General features: G+C 42.7%; 2 protein-coding genes across 2 annotated transcripts; both read left to right on the top strand.

Moving 5' to 3' along the window:
• The first annotated feature begins 7,654 nt into the window (after positions 1-7,654).
• LOC128331064 (olfactory receptor 5V1-like) lies at positions 7,655-8,605 on the top strand. The gene has a single exon (XM_053264428.1). The coding sequence runs from the start codon at positions 7,655-7,657 to the stop codon at positions 8,603-8,605; it is 951 nt and encodes a 316-aa protein (XP_053120403.1).
• An 8,682-nt stretch (positions 8,606-17,287) lies between these two features.
• On the top strand, positions 17,288-18,238 carry LOC128331063 (olfactory receptor 5F1-like). Its single transcript, XM_053264427.1, has one exon. The coding sequence runs from the start codon at positions 17,288-17,290 to the stop codon at positions 18,236-18,238; it is 951 nt and encodes a 316-aa protein (XP_053120402.1).

Here is an 18,238-nt window from a genome sequence, read left to right as displayed (position 1 = left end):
AGATGGGTGTCAGATGTTTGGACAGGGGGTGCAATTTCAGTGCTTGCCCTAGGCGCTATTTTCCCTAGATACGCCTCTGTCTGTGTGTGCCCATCCCCTGGCGGTGGCACCAGAAATAATATTGGGGCAATATCTGCACATGAAATTGAAATTTGTGCATGAGGCAAATTTCATTTCTGTGGCAGGCTGGAAGGGGTGTGTGTGTGTGTGTGTGAGAGAGAGAGAGAGAGAGAGAGAGAGAGAGAGAGAGAGAGAGAGAGAGATTTTTTCCTTCAAGCAACCACAGGGATTCAGCAACAAAGGGTCGATGGGAGGAATGTGCTACTTGTCTCAGGGGCAGGGTTGCTTTCCACCATTCTCTTACCCTCTGGTACTGCTGATACTCACCCCAAGCAGCCAATCAAGTAATGAAGGGATGGGCAGAAACCAAGTGTAATGAAGTCACATGATGTGACATTAAACAACATTTTCCTGGGGGTGGGGATGCAGGAAGGATATATTGGTTGATGTTTAAGGTAAGATGTACTCTTTAGTTCACAACAGTGTGTTGGAGTATATGCTGATAAATCCAGCCATCTTGAGATCTTATTAACTTCCAAAGCTGTAGGCATGGTTTATTAATTCTGACTGAAATTTGTTTCTCCCAATGGCCATTTCTGTTAACCCAAGTGAATTCCTTCCTCCATGCCAATTATTTCTGTCAACCCTAGTGAGAATTGTTCAGGTTTAATAAAAGCAATGAACAATTGGGGATTAACAGCAGCTGTAAGGGAGGGATGGAGCTTCTCAGATGATAGATAAAGGCCACAGAAAAATGAAAAATAGACATTTGGATGTTGGATGTAGGTAACAAATTGGTTCATACAATTGAATTTTTAGCAAATAACTCTTAAAATTATGTCCTGAATGGGATAAGGCTGTAGCTCAGTGGTAGAGCATCTGTGTTGCGTGCAGAATGTTCCTGGTTCAATCCCTGACATCTCCAGCTGGGAAAGACTCCTGCCTGAAACCTCGGAGAGCCACTGCCAATCAACGTAGACAATACCGAGATAGATGGACCAAGAGTTCACCTCAGTATAAGACAGCTTCTTATGTTCCTGTATGGATATACTTTGTGGATTTGTCAGACTGAAAGCAGAATTTGTCAGCTCTATCTGTGTGTGTTTTTTCAGCACTCAGTCACTTTTTCAAAAAATTCAACTTTCATTTTCACTGAAGAAATTTTCATCCTTATGGCAGTAGAGAAAACCTTAAAAGTATGTGAAAATTAACCAATGGGGCTAGGAAAAACTTCTATTTATTAAGTCATAAAGATAGAGACAGAGGATAGCTGCTCTTTCTTTTGTTTTTGGGCTATTGCTGGCATCAGTTCTTCCTAGAAAGTTGAAGGCATTTGGAAGGACCAATAGGTGCCATTGTTCCCTCTAAGCTGTGCGGCTGTGCAACTTCACAGAAAAAAATCTACCCCTTGCTCAGCTGATTCTAGTCCAAACACAGTCCCTATGAATTTGGAAGGAGATTGGCAGGGCAGCAGTAGCACAGTCGCAAGATCGGCAGTAGTATTATTTTTTTAAAGTGTTAATTTCTGCCTTTCTGCCTTAGACCTGCCCTCTCCTAGCAGGAGCAGCAGCCTAACTGGTTCAGCTGCATACTCCTGCAGTATTGGAATGTAAATGCAAAGCGCGGGGAGGAGCTGAATGGGAAGTGGATGAAGCTGGGCTGGCTGAACGTGTCTCTCTCAAGGGAAGTAAAATTGAAAAACCCCAATGCTTATATTTCTTTTATTCAATCAATCAATCATCTTTATTATGGCCAAAGACCAGAACAGGATATAGTACAGATACAATGAAATAAAACTCATTAAAATTATTATAAACCAGATAGATACACCTAAAATGCTGTGAATCCATGGCTATAATTAGCCTATAAAATAATAACTATAATTATGATTATTATGGTTATCATTATATTACGATTATGATTAGTGAAATACAACTCTAAAAACTGTGGGGTAATTAATAAAATAAGATACTACAGGCTTAGCCTAGAAGCTGTAGGGAGATTAATAGAGTAAAGATAAAACAGGAGTTAAGTATACAACTATCTTTAAAAGTAGGGCATCTAAAAATATATATCAAATGGTTAAGATAACATACTGTATAAAAGATACCATGTGAAGTAGAGGAGCACATTAAAATTATATAATCAAGTAAAATGATCAGTAGTTAAAAGTCTGTTGCAAGGAATATTAACTGGCGATCAGGACCCGGCGTATCTTGCATGCTGCTGTGCAGAACTTGGCAACAAACGTGAAAGTCTGATTGTCATCTGAGAGCAGCATCTTGGTGTAGACTTGACTAGAGCAACCAGGGTATTTGAGACGCAGGGGAGATATGAGTTTGTCATAACTGTCTTTATAAAAGGCACATGAAAGGTCTATGGTTTCCACCTCCCCAGAGTCACAAGGACAAAGCCTTTCCATGAGTGGAATCTTCTTGTATTTGCCTTCCAAAATGGCAGAGGGAAGGGCATGACACTGAGCAAGTGTGAACGCCTTTCTATGGCTTGATATTTCCAATTGTGCCAGGTATGCAGAGGGGGAGACAGTAAATCTACGATTATCCGGGGCCAGAAAGCCTGGTGCCTTTCTTAAATCAGCCTGGCATTCCGTGTCCAGAATCCTCTGTTTGATGGCCGTTTTTGCTTTGTCCCAGCCCATAGCAAGCAGAAGGGATGGGGGAAAGCCCAGATGTGCCACTTTGTTGTAGACAGCCAGTTTCCATGAGGATTGAAAATTGTCCTGCAGGGTTAGTGGGCCAGGCCCCATGGAGAAAAGGCTAGATTGAGCCAATGGTTGAGAACTGTCATCCAAACCTTAGCCTCCACTTTTATCATGCCAGTTTCCAGCCGTAGGGTGGCATTGGAGACACAGCAAGGCACTTGTAAGGTCCCTCTCAAGAATTTTGATTGAACACATTCCAGTATAGCAAGACTGGATGGAGATCCTGGGTGGGCGTCATATAATAATTGTGCCAGTGACTTGGCTTCATATAGTTTGAGCACTGCAGATACGTAATGGCCACCTCTAGAACGAAGGAACATCAAGATGGCAGTGGAGCTCTTCTGTGCCGCTAGGGCAACGTGATCACAATGGGCCTTTCTTGAGCCAGAGGCCTGAAGGACCACCCTCAGGTTCGTAAAGGAGGCGACCTGCTCAATTCTGTGTCCATCAATATTCCAATGGTAGGTCTTCGGTCTTCTAGCGAAGGCCATGACCTTGGTTTTTTGGTAGTTTATTTCAAGTTGTTCACTCTTGCAGAGCTGTGATAATGTTGCCATCACCCTTCTGAGGCCTACCGGGGTCCTCAAAAGGATAGCAGCAGCATCTGCATAGAGTAAAATGGAGATGGCTCTTCCAGCCAACTTGGGAGGATGGAAGTCAGGGTTGTTGAGACATCTCACCGTGGCACTGATATAAGAGTTGAACAATAGCGGGGCCAGGATACATCCTTGTTTAGCTCCCTTCTGGGTTGATATAGGGTTCATAAGGTATCCTTGGGGGCTACATCTCACCTTAAGTGATGTGTCTGTGTGAAGGGTGCGGATCAGATAAAGCAGGCATCAATCAATTGAGGAAGATTCAAGCTTTTCCCATAGCTTAACTCGGGAGATAGAGTCAAATGTAGCCTTAAGGTCTATAAAGGCAGCAAAGAGGGAGGTAGATTTGTTAGAAGAGTACCTTTCAATGAGATGTTGGAGCACCAGGCACTGACCGGTTGTAGATCTGCCTTCCCTAAAGCCCACTTGTTCATGTGCCAGCATCTCGTCTTGCTCTAGCCAGTCCTTGAGTTCCCATGTATGTGCCTGGCATACAGCTTGCTGATGGAGTTGAGCAGGCTAATGGGCCTATAATTGGCTGGGTCATCCCTTTGTCCCTTTTTGAATATGGGCGCAATGATCGCCCACCCCCAGTCCCTGGGGATGCGGCCCTGGCAGTCAATATGGGTAAATAATGAAGCCAGGACTGGGGCCCACCACTCCAGGTTACCTTTTATAAGATCTATAGGGATGAGGTCTTCTCCTGGGGCCTTTCCCACTTTAGATTGTGAAACAAGGGACTCAACCTCCTCTGCAGTGACTGGTGGCCAGCTAGGCAAGTCTTTTATTTCCTCTGGAGGAGGACCTAAGTTTGCCTTTATGTGTTCGTATAGGCTCTGGAAGTGCAATTCCCAGGTTTCTGGAGGGGTGTGGGAATCTATTGGGATTAGGCCATTGTAGGAAGAGTTGGCCGTGATGCACCAAAATGTGGAGGATCCCTTATCTTGGCCTGCCTGTATAAGTTGTGACCAAGTGGCCCTCATGGCCTCTCTCTTCTTGGTTGTCAATAGATGTTTATATTGTTTCTTGAGTTGTGAAACATGTAAGAGGCCCTCTAAGGCAGGGATTCTCAACATTCCCCAGATGTTATTGGACTTCAACTCGCATAATCCCCAGCCAAAGGTCACTGGGCCTTGGGATTATGGGAGTTGAAGTCCAATAACATCTGGGAACCCAACACTGAGAATCCCTGCTCTAAGGCATCTGCCCCATGCTAGCACTGTAGGAGAGGTAGGCAAATGTAAGGGCTTTCTTTGCTTCTATGCAGTCTTTATCGAAACAGGGTTTGGATGGACGCCTGGGTAGCTTTGGTGCATAGTCCACTTTCCTAATTAAATTATGTTGGAGTTCATGTACTAAAGGGTCATACCTCTCCAAAGGAGCAAAAGATATCTCTGTTAAGTCAGGAAGGATTCTACTGCAAGCAATTCCTTTATTGTTTGATCAAGCTGAGGTGTCCATTTAACATGGCATCTCCCCTGACCCTCTGGTAAAATATTGGGAGTGTAGCGAGTCTCCAGGGTAGCTGTTGGGCCAAGGGTGCCAGTTGGAGGAGGAGTTGAAAGTGGACATTAGCTACGTGAGGCATGACTTCAAAGTTCACAACAGAAGGGAGCAGGTTCCCAGTAACAGCAATATAGTCTATGGTGCTTGTTTTTGTACTGGATAGATATGTACATTCTACTGGGTGATCACTTTCCAGTGAGCCATTTAGGATTTGAAAGTTAAGTCTGGCAGTTGTTTGTGCTAGGCAGAGCCCCGCAAAATTTGCTCTCTGATCCTTTGACAGGTGGGGCAGGGGTAGGAGCTCAGATCCTGGGTGAGGGGTAGATAGCTGATATTGAATAAATAGGGTGTGAGCATCTGGTCTCATCCTAGCATTGAGGTCACCTCCCATCACCACCAGTGCTTTGGGTTGGCCAGCAATAGGTCATTTGTGTACTGCTCAAGTTTAGTCCATACAGAGCAAATTACAGGTTTCCGTTGCTGAGGTGGTAGAGATACATTAATTAACAGCAGTGGACTGGTACCAAAATAGATTAGCAAGGCCATCGCATATTGTTTTATTTGATTTGTTTCCTTTGCTTAAGCCACTGTGTTTGTTTCCCCCACCCAGTATGAACCGTGTATGTGTAAATGTGAGAGAAGTCCTCCAACTTGAAAATTTCCATTGATTATTGTATGTGTTTCTCTGTTCCCAGGCTGTATGTGCCTCTGTGCATTTGAAAGGCAGTTTTCTTGTTGAAAAGGGAAGAAATGAAGAAAAGTGTTATCTTCCTTCTTGTGAAGAAAGGTGTTTTTTCCCACCACCACCCACCACACTTACCTCCCTTGATTGGAACTTGTGTGTGATCTCTGCCACACAAATACTTGAAGCCTCTATTTGTGAGAGAGAGAGAGAGAGAGAGAGAGAGAGAGAGAGAGAGAGAGTGTGTGTGTGTGTGTGTGTGTGTGAGAGAGAGAGAGAGAGAGAGAGAGAGAGAGAGAGAGAGAGAGAGAGAGAGAGGGAGGGAGGGAGGGATTTATCATGTGCTGGCTGTTTAATAAAGCTTGAAGACACCAAACTGCTTATAGCTTTAATCTGGTGGTCTTTGGGGGTTTTTCCCTTGTGTTTTTGCCTTATATTTATTATTAAAAATATTCTTATGCTGCTTTTTTAGTAACAAAATTCTCAAAATGGCTTAAACAGCAAAATATATGAGAAAATGGTTCTTTTGCAAGATGTTTCCCCTTATAATACATATTTTATTTTGCTTTGTGCTTTTAGCAGTAGTTTATATACAAATAACTTACATATTAAGGCTCTTCTCATGATCCACAGAAAGCAGGCAAAGGGAGCTTAGCCGACTTTCCGTGGATTGTGGGAACCACCAGGCTCGCAGGCGAACCCGGTGCTCCCAAAGTGGATAGCCCACCTAAAGCACCCTCCCCTTAAATGAGGTTAACAGAGCGAGTGCTCCATTAACTGCATTTTGTTGCTCGTGTGTCACCACGGCATGTGGCAACACATGAGTAGATCCCCGGCTGGGAGGCTTCAAGCAGCCTCCCAGGCTCAGAGGTCTCTCCAGGATGCCCTGCATGCTCAAGATGGAGGTACTCATTGTTTGAGGTCGAAACTCAAATCTGGGGTGATTTTTGGGGGGGGGGTAGAAACAAAACAAATCAAGAGTGATTTGATTTGGGCACAAATCAAATTAAAAAAAATCTATTTGTGCACATCCCTAATCACAGCAAGCCAGGGCAAAGGACTTTTCTGTGGCTAGGTACTTTTAGTTGTGAACGGTATCCAGCAGGTGTTGTTATGTACCTTCAACATTCAGAGATAGGAAAGTCTGGGGGTCTAACTATGTCTGTTTGGTGTTCTGCATCCATTATGTGCTGTTTGATAAGTATTCTGGCCTGCTCATACCCCAAGGAGTGTAGGTGGGGAGGGGGAAGTCCAAGTAAGGATAGTTTTGCAGATAGAGATAGTTTCCATGTGGATTGGAAGTTGTTCAACAATGTTGAGGGGGCTAAGCCCATTGGGAGAAGGGATAGTAGCCAGCGTGGTGTAGTGGCTAGAGTGCAGGACTAGGACCGGGGAGACCCGAGTTCAAATCCCCATTCAGCCATAAAACTAGCTGGGTGACTCTGGACCAGTCACTCTCTCTCAGCCTAATCTACTTCACAGGGTTGTTGTGAGGAAAAATCTAAGTATGTAGTACACCGCTCTGGGCTCCTTGGAGGAAGAGCAGGATATAAAATGTAAAAATAAATCAATAAAAAATAAAATAGTCTCAGCCAGTAATTATGGACAGCCAGACTCTGGCCTTTACTTTCACCAGGCCTGCTTCCAGTCATAGAGCAGTATTAGGGACACAACTGGTGTCCTGTTATGTCAAAGGCTGTTCTGAGCTTGGAACACTCAAAGCAGCCCATTTCAAGTTGGAACATTCTGACTGCAGAATGTTCTGTACATCCCTACAATAAACAATTAGTGTGGGTTGAAGGGTGTTCCAACTGGGCCCCCTGGTCTTACAATGAGAAACACTGTGCTAGGTGGCACTGGAAATTGCCCACTAGTCCATCAGTGGGCTGTAGTCTGTGTTTTGCCTTCTCCTAGATCATATGGCCTGGTCCCTATATATGAACTTGCATTGATTGCTAAAGGTAAACTATATAAATTAGCTTCAGGCTTGCTGTTTGATTGTCTCTAATTTGTTTTATGAAGCTCCCAACATTCACACTTCAAACTGCTCTGTTATTTTCCCACCTAGGAAGTCTCAGTGACTTGAAGATGGACTCCATCACCTCTGTAGGACAACAGAACCAAACAAGTGTCACAGAGTTTATCCTCATAGGATTCTCTATTGACCCCCAAAACCAGAGTCTTCTCTTTGCCATAGGCCTATTAGTCTATCTGTCAACATTGGCAGGGAATCTAGTCATCATTACATTGATCCAGGTAGACCAATGCCTCCAAACTCCCATGTACTTCCTCCTGGGCAACCTCTCTTTTATTGAGATCTGCTACATTTCCACTACGGTCCCAAAAATGTTGTGGGACCTCTTGTTGGTGGACAGAAGGATCTCTTTCATAGGATGTGCGCTCCAGATGTATTTTTTTGTTGCTTTAGGTGGCACTGAGTGTGTGCTTCTCTTAGCTATGGCATATGACCGCTTTGCAGCTATCTGCTACCCTCTTCGCTATACCCTGCTCATGAGCCAAAAAATATGTAGGGGTCTCCTAGTCACTTCCTGGGCTATTGGAAGTATCAATTCTTCTATCCATACAGCACTAGTCTTTTCCATAAATTTCTGCCATTCCAACAACATTGACCATTTCTTCTGTGACATTCCACCCCTTCTGCGTCTCTCTTGCTCTGACACATTGGTTCTCCAGATAGTGACTTACACCATTTCTGTGTGCGTTATCATTGTGCCATTCTGCCTGACCCTTCTCTCCTATATCCTCATTGTATTCTCAGTTCTCAAAATCCGTACAACTCGTGGTAGGATTAAGGCATTCTCCACTTGTGCTTCCCACCTTACTGTGGTGAGCATCTTCTATGGCACCATTATCTACACCTACATACGGCCTTTTCACAATCATTCCATGGAACAGGAACGCCTGGTTTCTGTGCTGTATGCCATGATTTCTCCACTGCTCAACCCCCTGATCTACAGCTTGAGGAACAAAGAAGTACAGGGGGCACTTTGGAGAGCCCTTGGTAAAAGCAGATCATAGGAAAGGGATGAAGATCTTGAAAGACTGAGATTCACCAGAAAGCAAATCAGACTGGTTTAAAGACTTTGAATTATTATTCTTTTAAACTAAGTAATGAAACTGGCACCTGCTTTGGTGTGTGTGCACACATATGTGTGCATGCAGAGATGAAAGACTAGGACAAGAATGTGAAATACATTTCTCTGGATAAAACTGAGTGAACTTGGCTTTCAGTCAGTGCAATTCTTATGCTCGTCACTTTTCATTAAAACCACCTCAGGTTATTAACATGATGTAAATTTTCCTCATTGGTTCAATTTTTGCTGAGAATTCTTTCAATATTAAATTCTAGCACTGCTGGATAATCTAGCTTCCCGGAAGCATGAAGTGTATTGTTGCTAATTATGCAAATCTACATTTACAGAGAGCATTTTGGTTGGATAATGTGAGGATGGAACCTGTCCTGAGCCTGTTCACACAACTGTCCAGGTTTGGGAGTTGTGCGTGCTCCCAATTTTCAGTTATGTGGGAGAAAACAACTAGATGGGATGAGAGAGAAATGATTGTGTGGGAGACAGGATCTGGGTAGGACAGTGTTATCAAAACCCAAACCTTTCATACCCAGCATTTAACCAAGGTAGGAAGAGAAACTGTCCTACCCAGTTCCTGTCTCCCACACAATCACTTCTCACTCATCCTATTTAGTTGTTTATGCCCACACAGTTGAAACTTGGGAGCATGCACAGCTCCCAAATCTGGGTAGGACACTTCTCCTGCCTCTTTTTGGTTGTGTGAACAGCCACCTTATTATAAATGTATATACTTTTCTTTGCTGCATCTTTATACTGTCCTTTCCCCCAAGGAATTCAAGACAGCACCACCACTCCACACCATCCTACTTTATTATCACAACAACCCTGTAAGATAGGTTAGGAACATAGAAAGCTTCCATATACTGAGTCAGACCATAGGTCCATCTAGCTCTGTATCGTCCACACAGACTGGCTGCAAGTTCTCCAGGATTGCAGGCAGGAGTCTCTCTCAGCCCTGTCTTGGAGATGCCAAGGAGGGAACTTGGAAGATAGATGTTCTTCCCAAAGCAGCCCCATCCTCTAAGGGGAATATCTTACAGTGCTCACATGTAGTCTCTCATTCAAATGCAAGGCAGACCCTGCTTAGCAAAGGGGGCAATTTATGCTTGTATGTGGAGTAGCCGATTGGTCAAAGGATCTCTCCAAGAATTCATTGCCAACCAGTGTGAACCCCTGATCAAGGTTCATACCTGGCTGTAAGTATATCAAATCATGAGACCAGATTTCATTTTTAAGACTGAGTATAAGGTAGAGGACTAGGTGTGGGGAAACCTAGAAATGTGAGTTGTGATATTACAGTCCTTATTGGAAAGTTTAGGATTATGAACTGGGTGTAGGTGAGCTCTGAAATTGTTTTGCCTTGGCATAGACTGTGGGATCTAGGCTGTAAAAGGACATCATCTTATAAGAAAAGCTTTGTCTTGGAGAACCTTCTTATGAACAACTATTTTAACAACCATTTTTAATTGTTTATTAATTGTATCTTTTAAAAAATATATTATTTATTTAGTTAGTTAAAATATTTATATACCACCCCAAACTTGTGTCTTTTTAACTTTTAACCAATAAAACCTAGTATTTTAAAAAACCTCCTCTGCTTTTTTTAATTAATATTTATTTATTTATGATTTTATTTAACATATATACCTCCCAAACTTTTATCTCTGGGCAGTTAATAGAGGGAAATCAATCTCTGAAATGACCTGTCTGTGCCAGAAACATATATAAAGTGTGTAGATTCAAAAATCATTTACAACAATGGCTGTTTTTACCACAGTTCAGGTTCCAGATCCAGAAACAACCTTCCCAGCAAACCAGTATGATGAACTAGAATGCTGGTGTGGGTGCTGTAACATGAACCCTGCTCCTGCTATGGAAACTGAAGCTGGAGAGCCTCCAACTACTGCACCAAAAAATAGAGATGTGAATTTATCAGTTTCTTAAACAGAACCTCCTTTGAAACACAAGCTGCATAGGAAAAAAATGGGTGAAAGGGGCCCCTTATTTTCATGGGTGTGATGACTGTTGCCACAATTCAGAAAGGGACTTTTCTGAGAATGAGGAGTGTGGTTGCCATTTCTTTTTGTCAATCAGGCCCAAGAGCTTACAGTGCATGAAAAAGTGCTGCATGTCTAGTTAAGATTTGTCATTATGTGATTGCCTGACACCAATTGCAGGCAGCCTGAGATCTTCTTAGTGCAGGGCTGTATGCTTAACTTCATCATCTGAAAGTGGAGGGGAGAAGGAAGCCATGGATGGCAGCGTGCTTACAAAATCTGAAGAGCAAACCCAACTGAGAAGCCCAACAAGCTCATAAGCCTAATGTGATTTAATTTGTTTACACAGCTTGTCTGTTTTTACCCTGCAGTATTAAAATATCAGTCCTCTTTCGTGTAGGTCCATGCCTTTGAGAACACACACTTCAGGGATATCAATGTTTTAAAATCAGCCAATAGGTGACATGTTAAAGGAGCACGGGATTCACCACTTTGCCATGAGCAATGATGTTGAAGCCTGGGTGGTGGAATGGTTTAATAGAACTTTAAAAATGAGAATGTGGAGGTATTTCACCACTCACAGCACCTTCAGATATATCAGTGTCTTGCCTGAACTCCTAAAGAGCTATAACCACAGTTTTCACAGAACCATTCAAAACAGGTCTGTGGGTGTTAACACCACCAATGATCTGGCTGTTTGGAAACAGCTTATGGCAGCACTGTCCACAAAAAATTCCAAGCCTCCTCTGTTAAGAAAAGGAGATGATGTTAGGATTTCTAAAATTAAAGGAGTTTTTGAGAAAATTTATGAACAGACATGTTTATAGAGGAGCAAATCATCAGAAGAGCTAAAAGTCCTGTCTTCCAGTTAAAAGATTACATGGGTGCGGAAGTTCTTGACAGATTCTATCCTGAAGAATTACAGAAAGTTAGAGTGGAAGAGGACAAAGTATGCAGGGTTGAAAAAAATTCTAGCTACAAAAGGACGTGGAAAAGTAAAACAACATTTAGTGAAGTGACTAGGCTGGCCTGACAAGCTCAATAGCTGGCACCTGCTTCGGACCTCCGCAATGAGTGACAGAGGATTTTACATTACTCTACCCAATAACACTAGCAAGAAGGCTTTCCCACAGAATTTGAGTTGAATCTTCACCATCCAATTATGGTGATTTGGAATATCTAGTTTTGGAGAAGATTGCCACCCCTTAAAATCCACCCCATTTAAACTACAAAAGGGACAATTTTAAATTAATACAGGGGATTTTTAAAAACCAATATTAAGTATTTGGTACTTACAGATTCTTGCTGATGCTTTCCGGAGGTCCTGGGGTGGGGCAGGGGGAGGAAGCTGATTCACAATAATTCTGATTCACAATAATTTTATCAACTTTCGCTAAGTCTCCACATGATCAAGTTTGAGTTTTCTGGTTGGTTGCCATCATTTATGCTAATGACAGAGTCTTTGAAGGTGAAGTTGATAGGATTAGATGGTGAACTCACCAGACTCTAGAGCCCAACCCATCTTCAAATAAGGCAGTCAGAAATGTTGTCCCCCAGGTATGTTTTTGAGAAATGCTGGACACATTAAAATGGCATTTAAGAAAAACACATGAACAAAATAAGCACTCTGAACCTTTGTTTCTGAGGTATTTCTGACCTCATTGTATATTTCAAAAGCAGTTTTAGCCCTAGGGTCCACATGGCAGGGATTGTATGACCCTTCTTTATGTTAATAAGAGTCTTTCCTTGGGCCCTTTTCAGGAGGATCTGATGAGATTATGTGGTTAACTCACCAGATGCTAGGGCCCAACCCATTTGTGAATAAAACATTCAGAGGCTGTTGCTGCTGCTGCTGCTGTTGCTTGTTCCAAATCACACCACTTTATTTAGAATGTACTGTAGGCATGTTTTTGATAAACATTTTATATTCCCTGTTTTGAACCACAACATTGACATACTCTAACATTTAAGATTTGTTCCAAAGCTTCTTGCGATTTGGCTGTATGCTTAATATTTGTGATCAGGTTTGTGATCCACCATTTCATGAGTCAACAATAGCATTTTCAGAGCATAACCAATTATTGTGACAATATGCAGCATTGATTTGAAACACGTCTTTGAGCACAACGTTCTAAGATATCTGGAAATCTGTCTTAACATCCAACTGATACATTCGTGTTAGCTCTGCCCTGGTGCTTGAACCATATATCCAAAGCAGGAATCAGCATGTGGCCTCGAAGGCAGTGCTTTAAAATTCCATACACAGCAGATCTCATGAGACTTTTCATTGCTGACCTGCATTTTCTTGTTGGAACTTATTTGGTTTCACACACTTGGAGTCCTAGGAAATTTTGCATCGTAATATAGCAGGCCTCATGAGTTCTCACTACTATTGGATTCTGAGGGAGGGAGGGAAAGATAATTTTCCCCCTTTAAAAATGTGTTTCCACCCCCAAATTCTTCATACACACCCTAATATGCATGATTTCCTGTGCTGCTAAGTTCCACATGACCATTTCTGCTGATGTAAGGCCTTCCTCTGACCATTTCCAGTGATGTAAGGCCATTCTGAAAGCTCCCAGTGACATCACTCCAAAGCCACATGCTTCTGTTTGTAAGCAAAAGCACATGGTTTTGGACAGAAGGTACGTCTCTTAAATTACTTCTATATTTTCCAGGGGGTTGGGGGGTGCAGATATTGGTTGATGTTTAATGTAAGGCATACTCCTCTACAATTCACAATGGTCCTTTGGTGCAATTTCTGATAAGTCCAGCAGTCTTGAGATCTTATTAAATTCCAAAGCCTTAGGCATGGTTAGTTTTGACTTAAGATTGTTTCTCCCAAAGGGAAATTTCTGTTAACCCAAGTGAATTCTTTCCTTTGTGCCAATTATTTCTGTCACCCCAAGGGGAAATTGTTTAGGTTTAATTAAAAAACAATCAACACTCAGTAATGACTAACTTGGGGTTCAGCAGCAGCAGTAGAGGTGAGATGGAGTTTCTCCGATGATAGATACAGGATACTAACAGTACTTGGTGTTTTATACATGGGGAAATCGTTGCAGTGCCAAGAAAGAAGATCCCGATGTCTGTGACTGGCAACCTCAGTGTTTCTCCTAGATTCTGAAACAGTATGTTGATCAGGTAACAAATCAATTCATACTATTGAACTTGCAGCAAATAACTCTTGGAATTAAGTCTTGAGTGGGATGGGGCTGTAGCTCAGTGGTAGAGCATCTGCCTTGCATGAAGAAGATCCCAGCTTCTCTCCCTGGCATCCCAAGGTAGAGCTGTGAAAGACCTCTACCTGAAACCTTGTAAAGCTGCTGCCTATCAGTGTAAAAAATACTGAGACTGATGAACCAATCCTCTGACTCAGTGTAAGGCAGCTTTTTCTGTTCTATGAGTGTGAATACACTCGGTGGGTTTGTCAAACTGAAAGCAGGGTTTGTCATCTCTACTTGTTCCCCACAGCATTCATTCACTTTTCCAAAAAGTTCAGCTTTCATTTTCAGCAAACGGACTTTGAACCTTATGGCAGTAGAGAACAGCTCAAAAGCATGTGAAAAGTGACCCGTGGTCTAAGCTGTGGCTAGCAAAACTTTTATTTAACAGATTGTAAAGCTGGAGACAAAGGTTAGCTGCTGTTGGTTTTGGTTTCCCCCAGAGATCTAAAGGTAAAAGGAATTGTTGTTTTTGATGGTTACTGTAATGAGACGTATATAGGAGCTGGTGAGTGGGTGTGTGAGCCTGTGGGGGTTACCCTAGTAACCAGTCACAGAAGGTTCAGAAGGGGAGAGATTTTAAAAAGTCAGGTGTGGAACTTGAAGAGTGAATGTGTGGAGGTTGGAGAACCAGACAGTGGGGACAGAGAGAGGACGGAGAGAGTTGGATTTAGTTGTGTGGAGTAGGAGGTGTTTGGGGCTGAGGGTTGAGAGATTGGTTGGTGTGTTCTGAACAGGAAAGATTGTTCAGGTGGGGTTGTGTAGAAGTTGTGTGTGGAAGGTTGTGTGGAAGAGCCAGCATGGTATCGTGGTTAGAGTGCTGGACTAGGACCGGGGAGACCTGAGTTCAAATCCCCATTCAGCCATGATACTTGCTGAGTGACTTTAGGCCAATCACTTCTTTCTCAGCCTAACCTACTTCACAGGGTTGTTGTGAGGAGAAACATAAGTATGTAGTATACCGCTCTGGGCTCCTTGGAGGAAAAGCGGGATATAAAATGTAAATAAAATAAAAAACTTGAAGCATGAATGTGTGGTGGCTGGAGAACAAGCAGTGTTCTGGGCAGCTCCTAGTAACAGACAAGATGGTCTGGAGGAATTCTCTAAGTTTAGACACCCAAGTTTAACTACCTCTGTTCCAGTTATCTCACCTTCCTATATGTTACATTTTATCCAGAACAGCTGATGTACCTAGTAACTTGGTAGAGAAGCTTGTGTGCCCTGCTTTGCAGAGATCTTTAGTCTAATCAGTAAATAATAAACGTATTCTTGTTTTCATTTTATACCTCCGGTTTTGTTTCATTTTATATCCTGAACATATATGCCTATCCTGCACTCACAAGGCTATGCAGCCAAAGGTGTTGAGTATAGAGAGCAGGTTAACAAGAATTTATATGGTGGCAGCAAGGGAAAGTAAAAAGATGCATGAATTCCCAGAACCTGGAGACTAAACTGTCATAGAACATTAAAAACAAATCACCTCCCTGGAACTGAGAGGGGTGTAAGGGAGGGACCTGGACAATTAAACTCCACCCACTTCCTTTGAGGACAAAATATAGGAACATAGGAAGTTACCTTATACCCAATCAGTCCATTGATCAATCTAGCTCAGTATTGTCTACACCAACTGGCAGTGACTTTCCCAGGCAGAAGCCTATATCATTTTTATTATTTTTTATTATTTATTTATTTATTTATTTATTTATTTATTTGGTTTGGTTTGATTTGATTTGATTTGATTTGATTTGTATACCACCCATTCCAAAAATGGCTCAGGGCTGTTTACACAGAGAAATAACAAATAAATTTATCAGCCCTACCTGGAGATGCCAAGGATTGAAGCTCTACCACTAAGCTTCAGTCCCATCCCCATATAAAACAGTGCATATCATGACAAGCAAATTCTTGCTCTCATACCACTGTCAATTCTCCAAAAAAAAAAAAAGGAAATAATTTAAAAAGAAAGGATCAGACACAGCAGAATTGAGAAGTCAGAGCAGAGCAACATAAAGAATCACAAGCTACCTATCTCAAAGGAGTTTTGGATGGAGCTGTTGACCAGCCTTCCAGCAAGCCCGTTCTGTTTTTCTGATGCTGCTTAGAGCCTGGATCCATGGAAACCCAAATGGTTTCAAGAAAGTTTGTATCGCAAGGCAGGGCAAGACTGGGGAGCAATGATTCCTAGGAGGCTTTTCCTGAGGCTACTCTTTCTCAGCTCTATCTTTGTGGCCCATTTCCACACTCTTCACTATCAATAGTTCTTCTCTCTGGGAAGTTTCACTAACAATGTGTGACTATGCATGTTTCTGTGCTATGGAGTACCCAGACTCTTGATAGTCACTGGCTTTAGAAACATTTGTAGACATATTGTAGAAGATTAATGGAATGGCTCATTATCTCTTATGTTCAGTTCTCATATGTGTGCCTGAGAGGTTATACTCCAGTAGGCATTCTGTAATGTCACAGTTCTTGCCTCCTGTTCGACTGACTGGTTATAGTAGAATTTCATCTAAGTTGCCTTGGGCTGATATAAGAGTAGTGGCCTGTTTTCCTAGACTGGAGGTAGAGGGCTTGGATAGTCCACATTTTTGGCCCTAGAATCCATGTGTTCATAGGAATATAGGCAACTACCTTATACCGAGTCAGACCATTGGTCCATCTAGCTTAGTACAATTCTCCAAGGTTCCAAGCAGAAGTCTCTCCCAGCCCCACCTGAAGATACCAGGGGGTGAACCTAGGACCTTCTTCATGCAAAGTAGATGCTTTGCTTACCCAGGTGGGTAAGCTAAGCAACCCTACCCTGAGTCCATCCACAGCTTCAGAACAAAGTAGGAAGATTAACTGATTTTAAGGTGTTTTAATGTAAACCGCCCTGAGCCTTTTGGAAGGGCGGTATAAAAGTTTTAATAAATAATAAATAAATAACTGTCTTACCCAGCTGGACTTAGCAAATGATCACTCTCACCGCCTCCTACCTTGTTTCTAACTCACACATGACCACAAAATGGGATTTTACACAGTTCCCAAACTTGGGTAGAACATACTCCTACTTAAGTTCTGATTGTGTGAACTATTTGGTCAGGGAGCCACACATAGGATTGATGGCCAACCACTGCCCCCTTGGCTTAACAAAAGAAAACTGTAGTAGTCCACTGGAAATTGGTCAGTGATCTGTCAAGAAGGCTTTATTCTGTCTTCAGGTGTGTCCTAGACCATCTGTTCCTGTTGCCTGCATATTATTTTGCACTGACTGCTGAAGGTAACCAATAAAAACTAACTACAAACTCACTGACTCACTGTCTCTTTGTTCTCTTTTTGAAACTGCCAGCATTCACAGTTCAAACTGATGGTTCTTCTGATACCTAAGAAGTCTCAGTGATCTTCTTGAACATGGACTCCATCACCTCTATAGGGCGACAAAACCAAACAAGTGTTGCAGAGTTTATCCTCATGGGATTCTCTATTGACCCAAAGAACAAGAGCCTTCTCTTTGCCATAGGGCTATTAGTCTATCTGTCAACTTTGGTAGGGAATCTAGCCATCATTACATTGATCCGGGTAGACCAATGCCTCCACACTCCCATGTACTTCCTCCTGGGTAACCTCTCTTTTATTGAGATCTGCTACACTTCCACCACTGTCCCCAAAATGCTGTGGGACCTCTTGTTGGGGGATAGGAGAATCTCCTTCATAGGATGTGCACTCCAGATGTATTTCTTTGTTGCTTTAGGAGGCACTGAGTGCGTGCTTCTCTCCACCATGGCTTATGACCGCTTTGCAGCAATCTGCCACCCACTCCGCTACACCCTGCTCATGAGCCAGCCAATACGTAGGGGTCTGCTAGCAGCTTCCTGGGCTATTGGCAACTTCAATTCTGTTGTCAATACAGCACTGGTCTTTTCTTTAAATTTTTGCCATTCCAACAACATTGACCATTTCTTCTGTGACATTCCACCCCTTCTACACCTCTCTTGCTCGGACACCTCTGTGAGCCAGCTTGTGACTTTCACCATCTCTGGATGTGTTATCATTGTGCCATTCTGCCTCATTCTTCTCTCCTATATCCTCATCGTCTCCTCGGTGCTCAGGATCCATACAACTCATGGTAGAATCAAGGCATTCTCCACTTGTGCTTCCCACCTCACTGTAGTAAGCATCTTCTATGGCACCATTATCTACACATACATACGGCCATCCTCCAGTCATTCCATGGAACAGGACCGCCTGGTTTCTGTGCTGTATGCCATCATTACCCCACTGCTCAACCCCCTGATCTACAGCTTGAGGAACAAAGAGGTTCAGGGAGCACTTTGGAGAGTCCTTGGAAAGAGCAGATCATAA

This window comes from Hemicordylus capensis, chromosome 6 (genome assembly GCF_027244095.1).
Source record: "Hemicordylus capensis ecotype Gifberg chromosome 6, rHemCap1.1.pri, whole genome shotgun sequence".
NCBI classification, from domain to species: Eukaryota; Metazoa; Chordata; class Lepidosauria; order Squamata; family Cordylidae; genus Hemicordylus; species Hemicordylus capensis.
The sequence above is the reverse complement of the archived record's forward strand: the minus strand, read 5'-3'. Positions and strand labels throughout refer to the sequence as shown.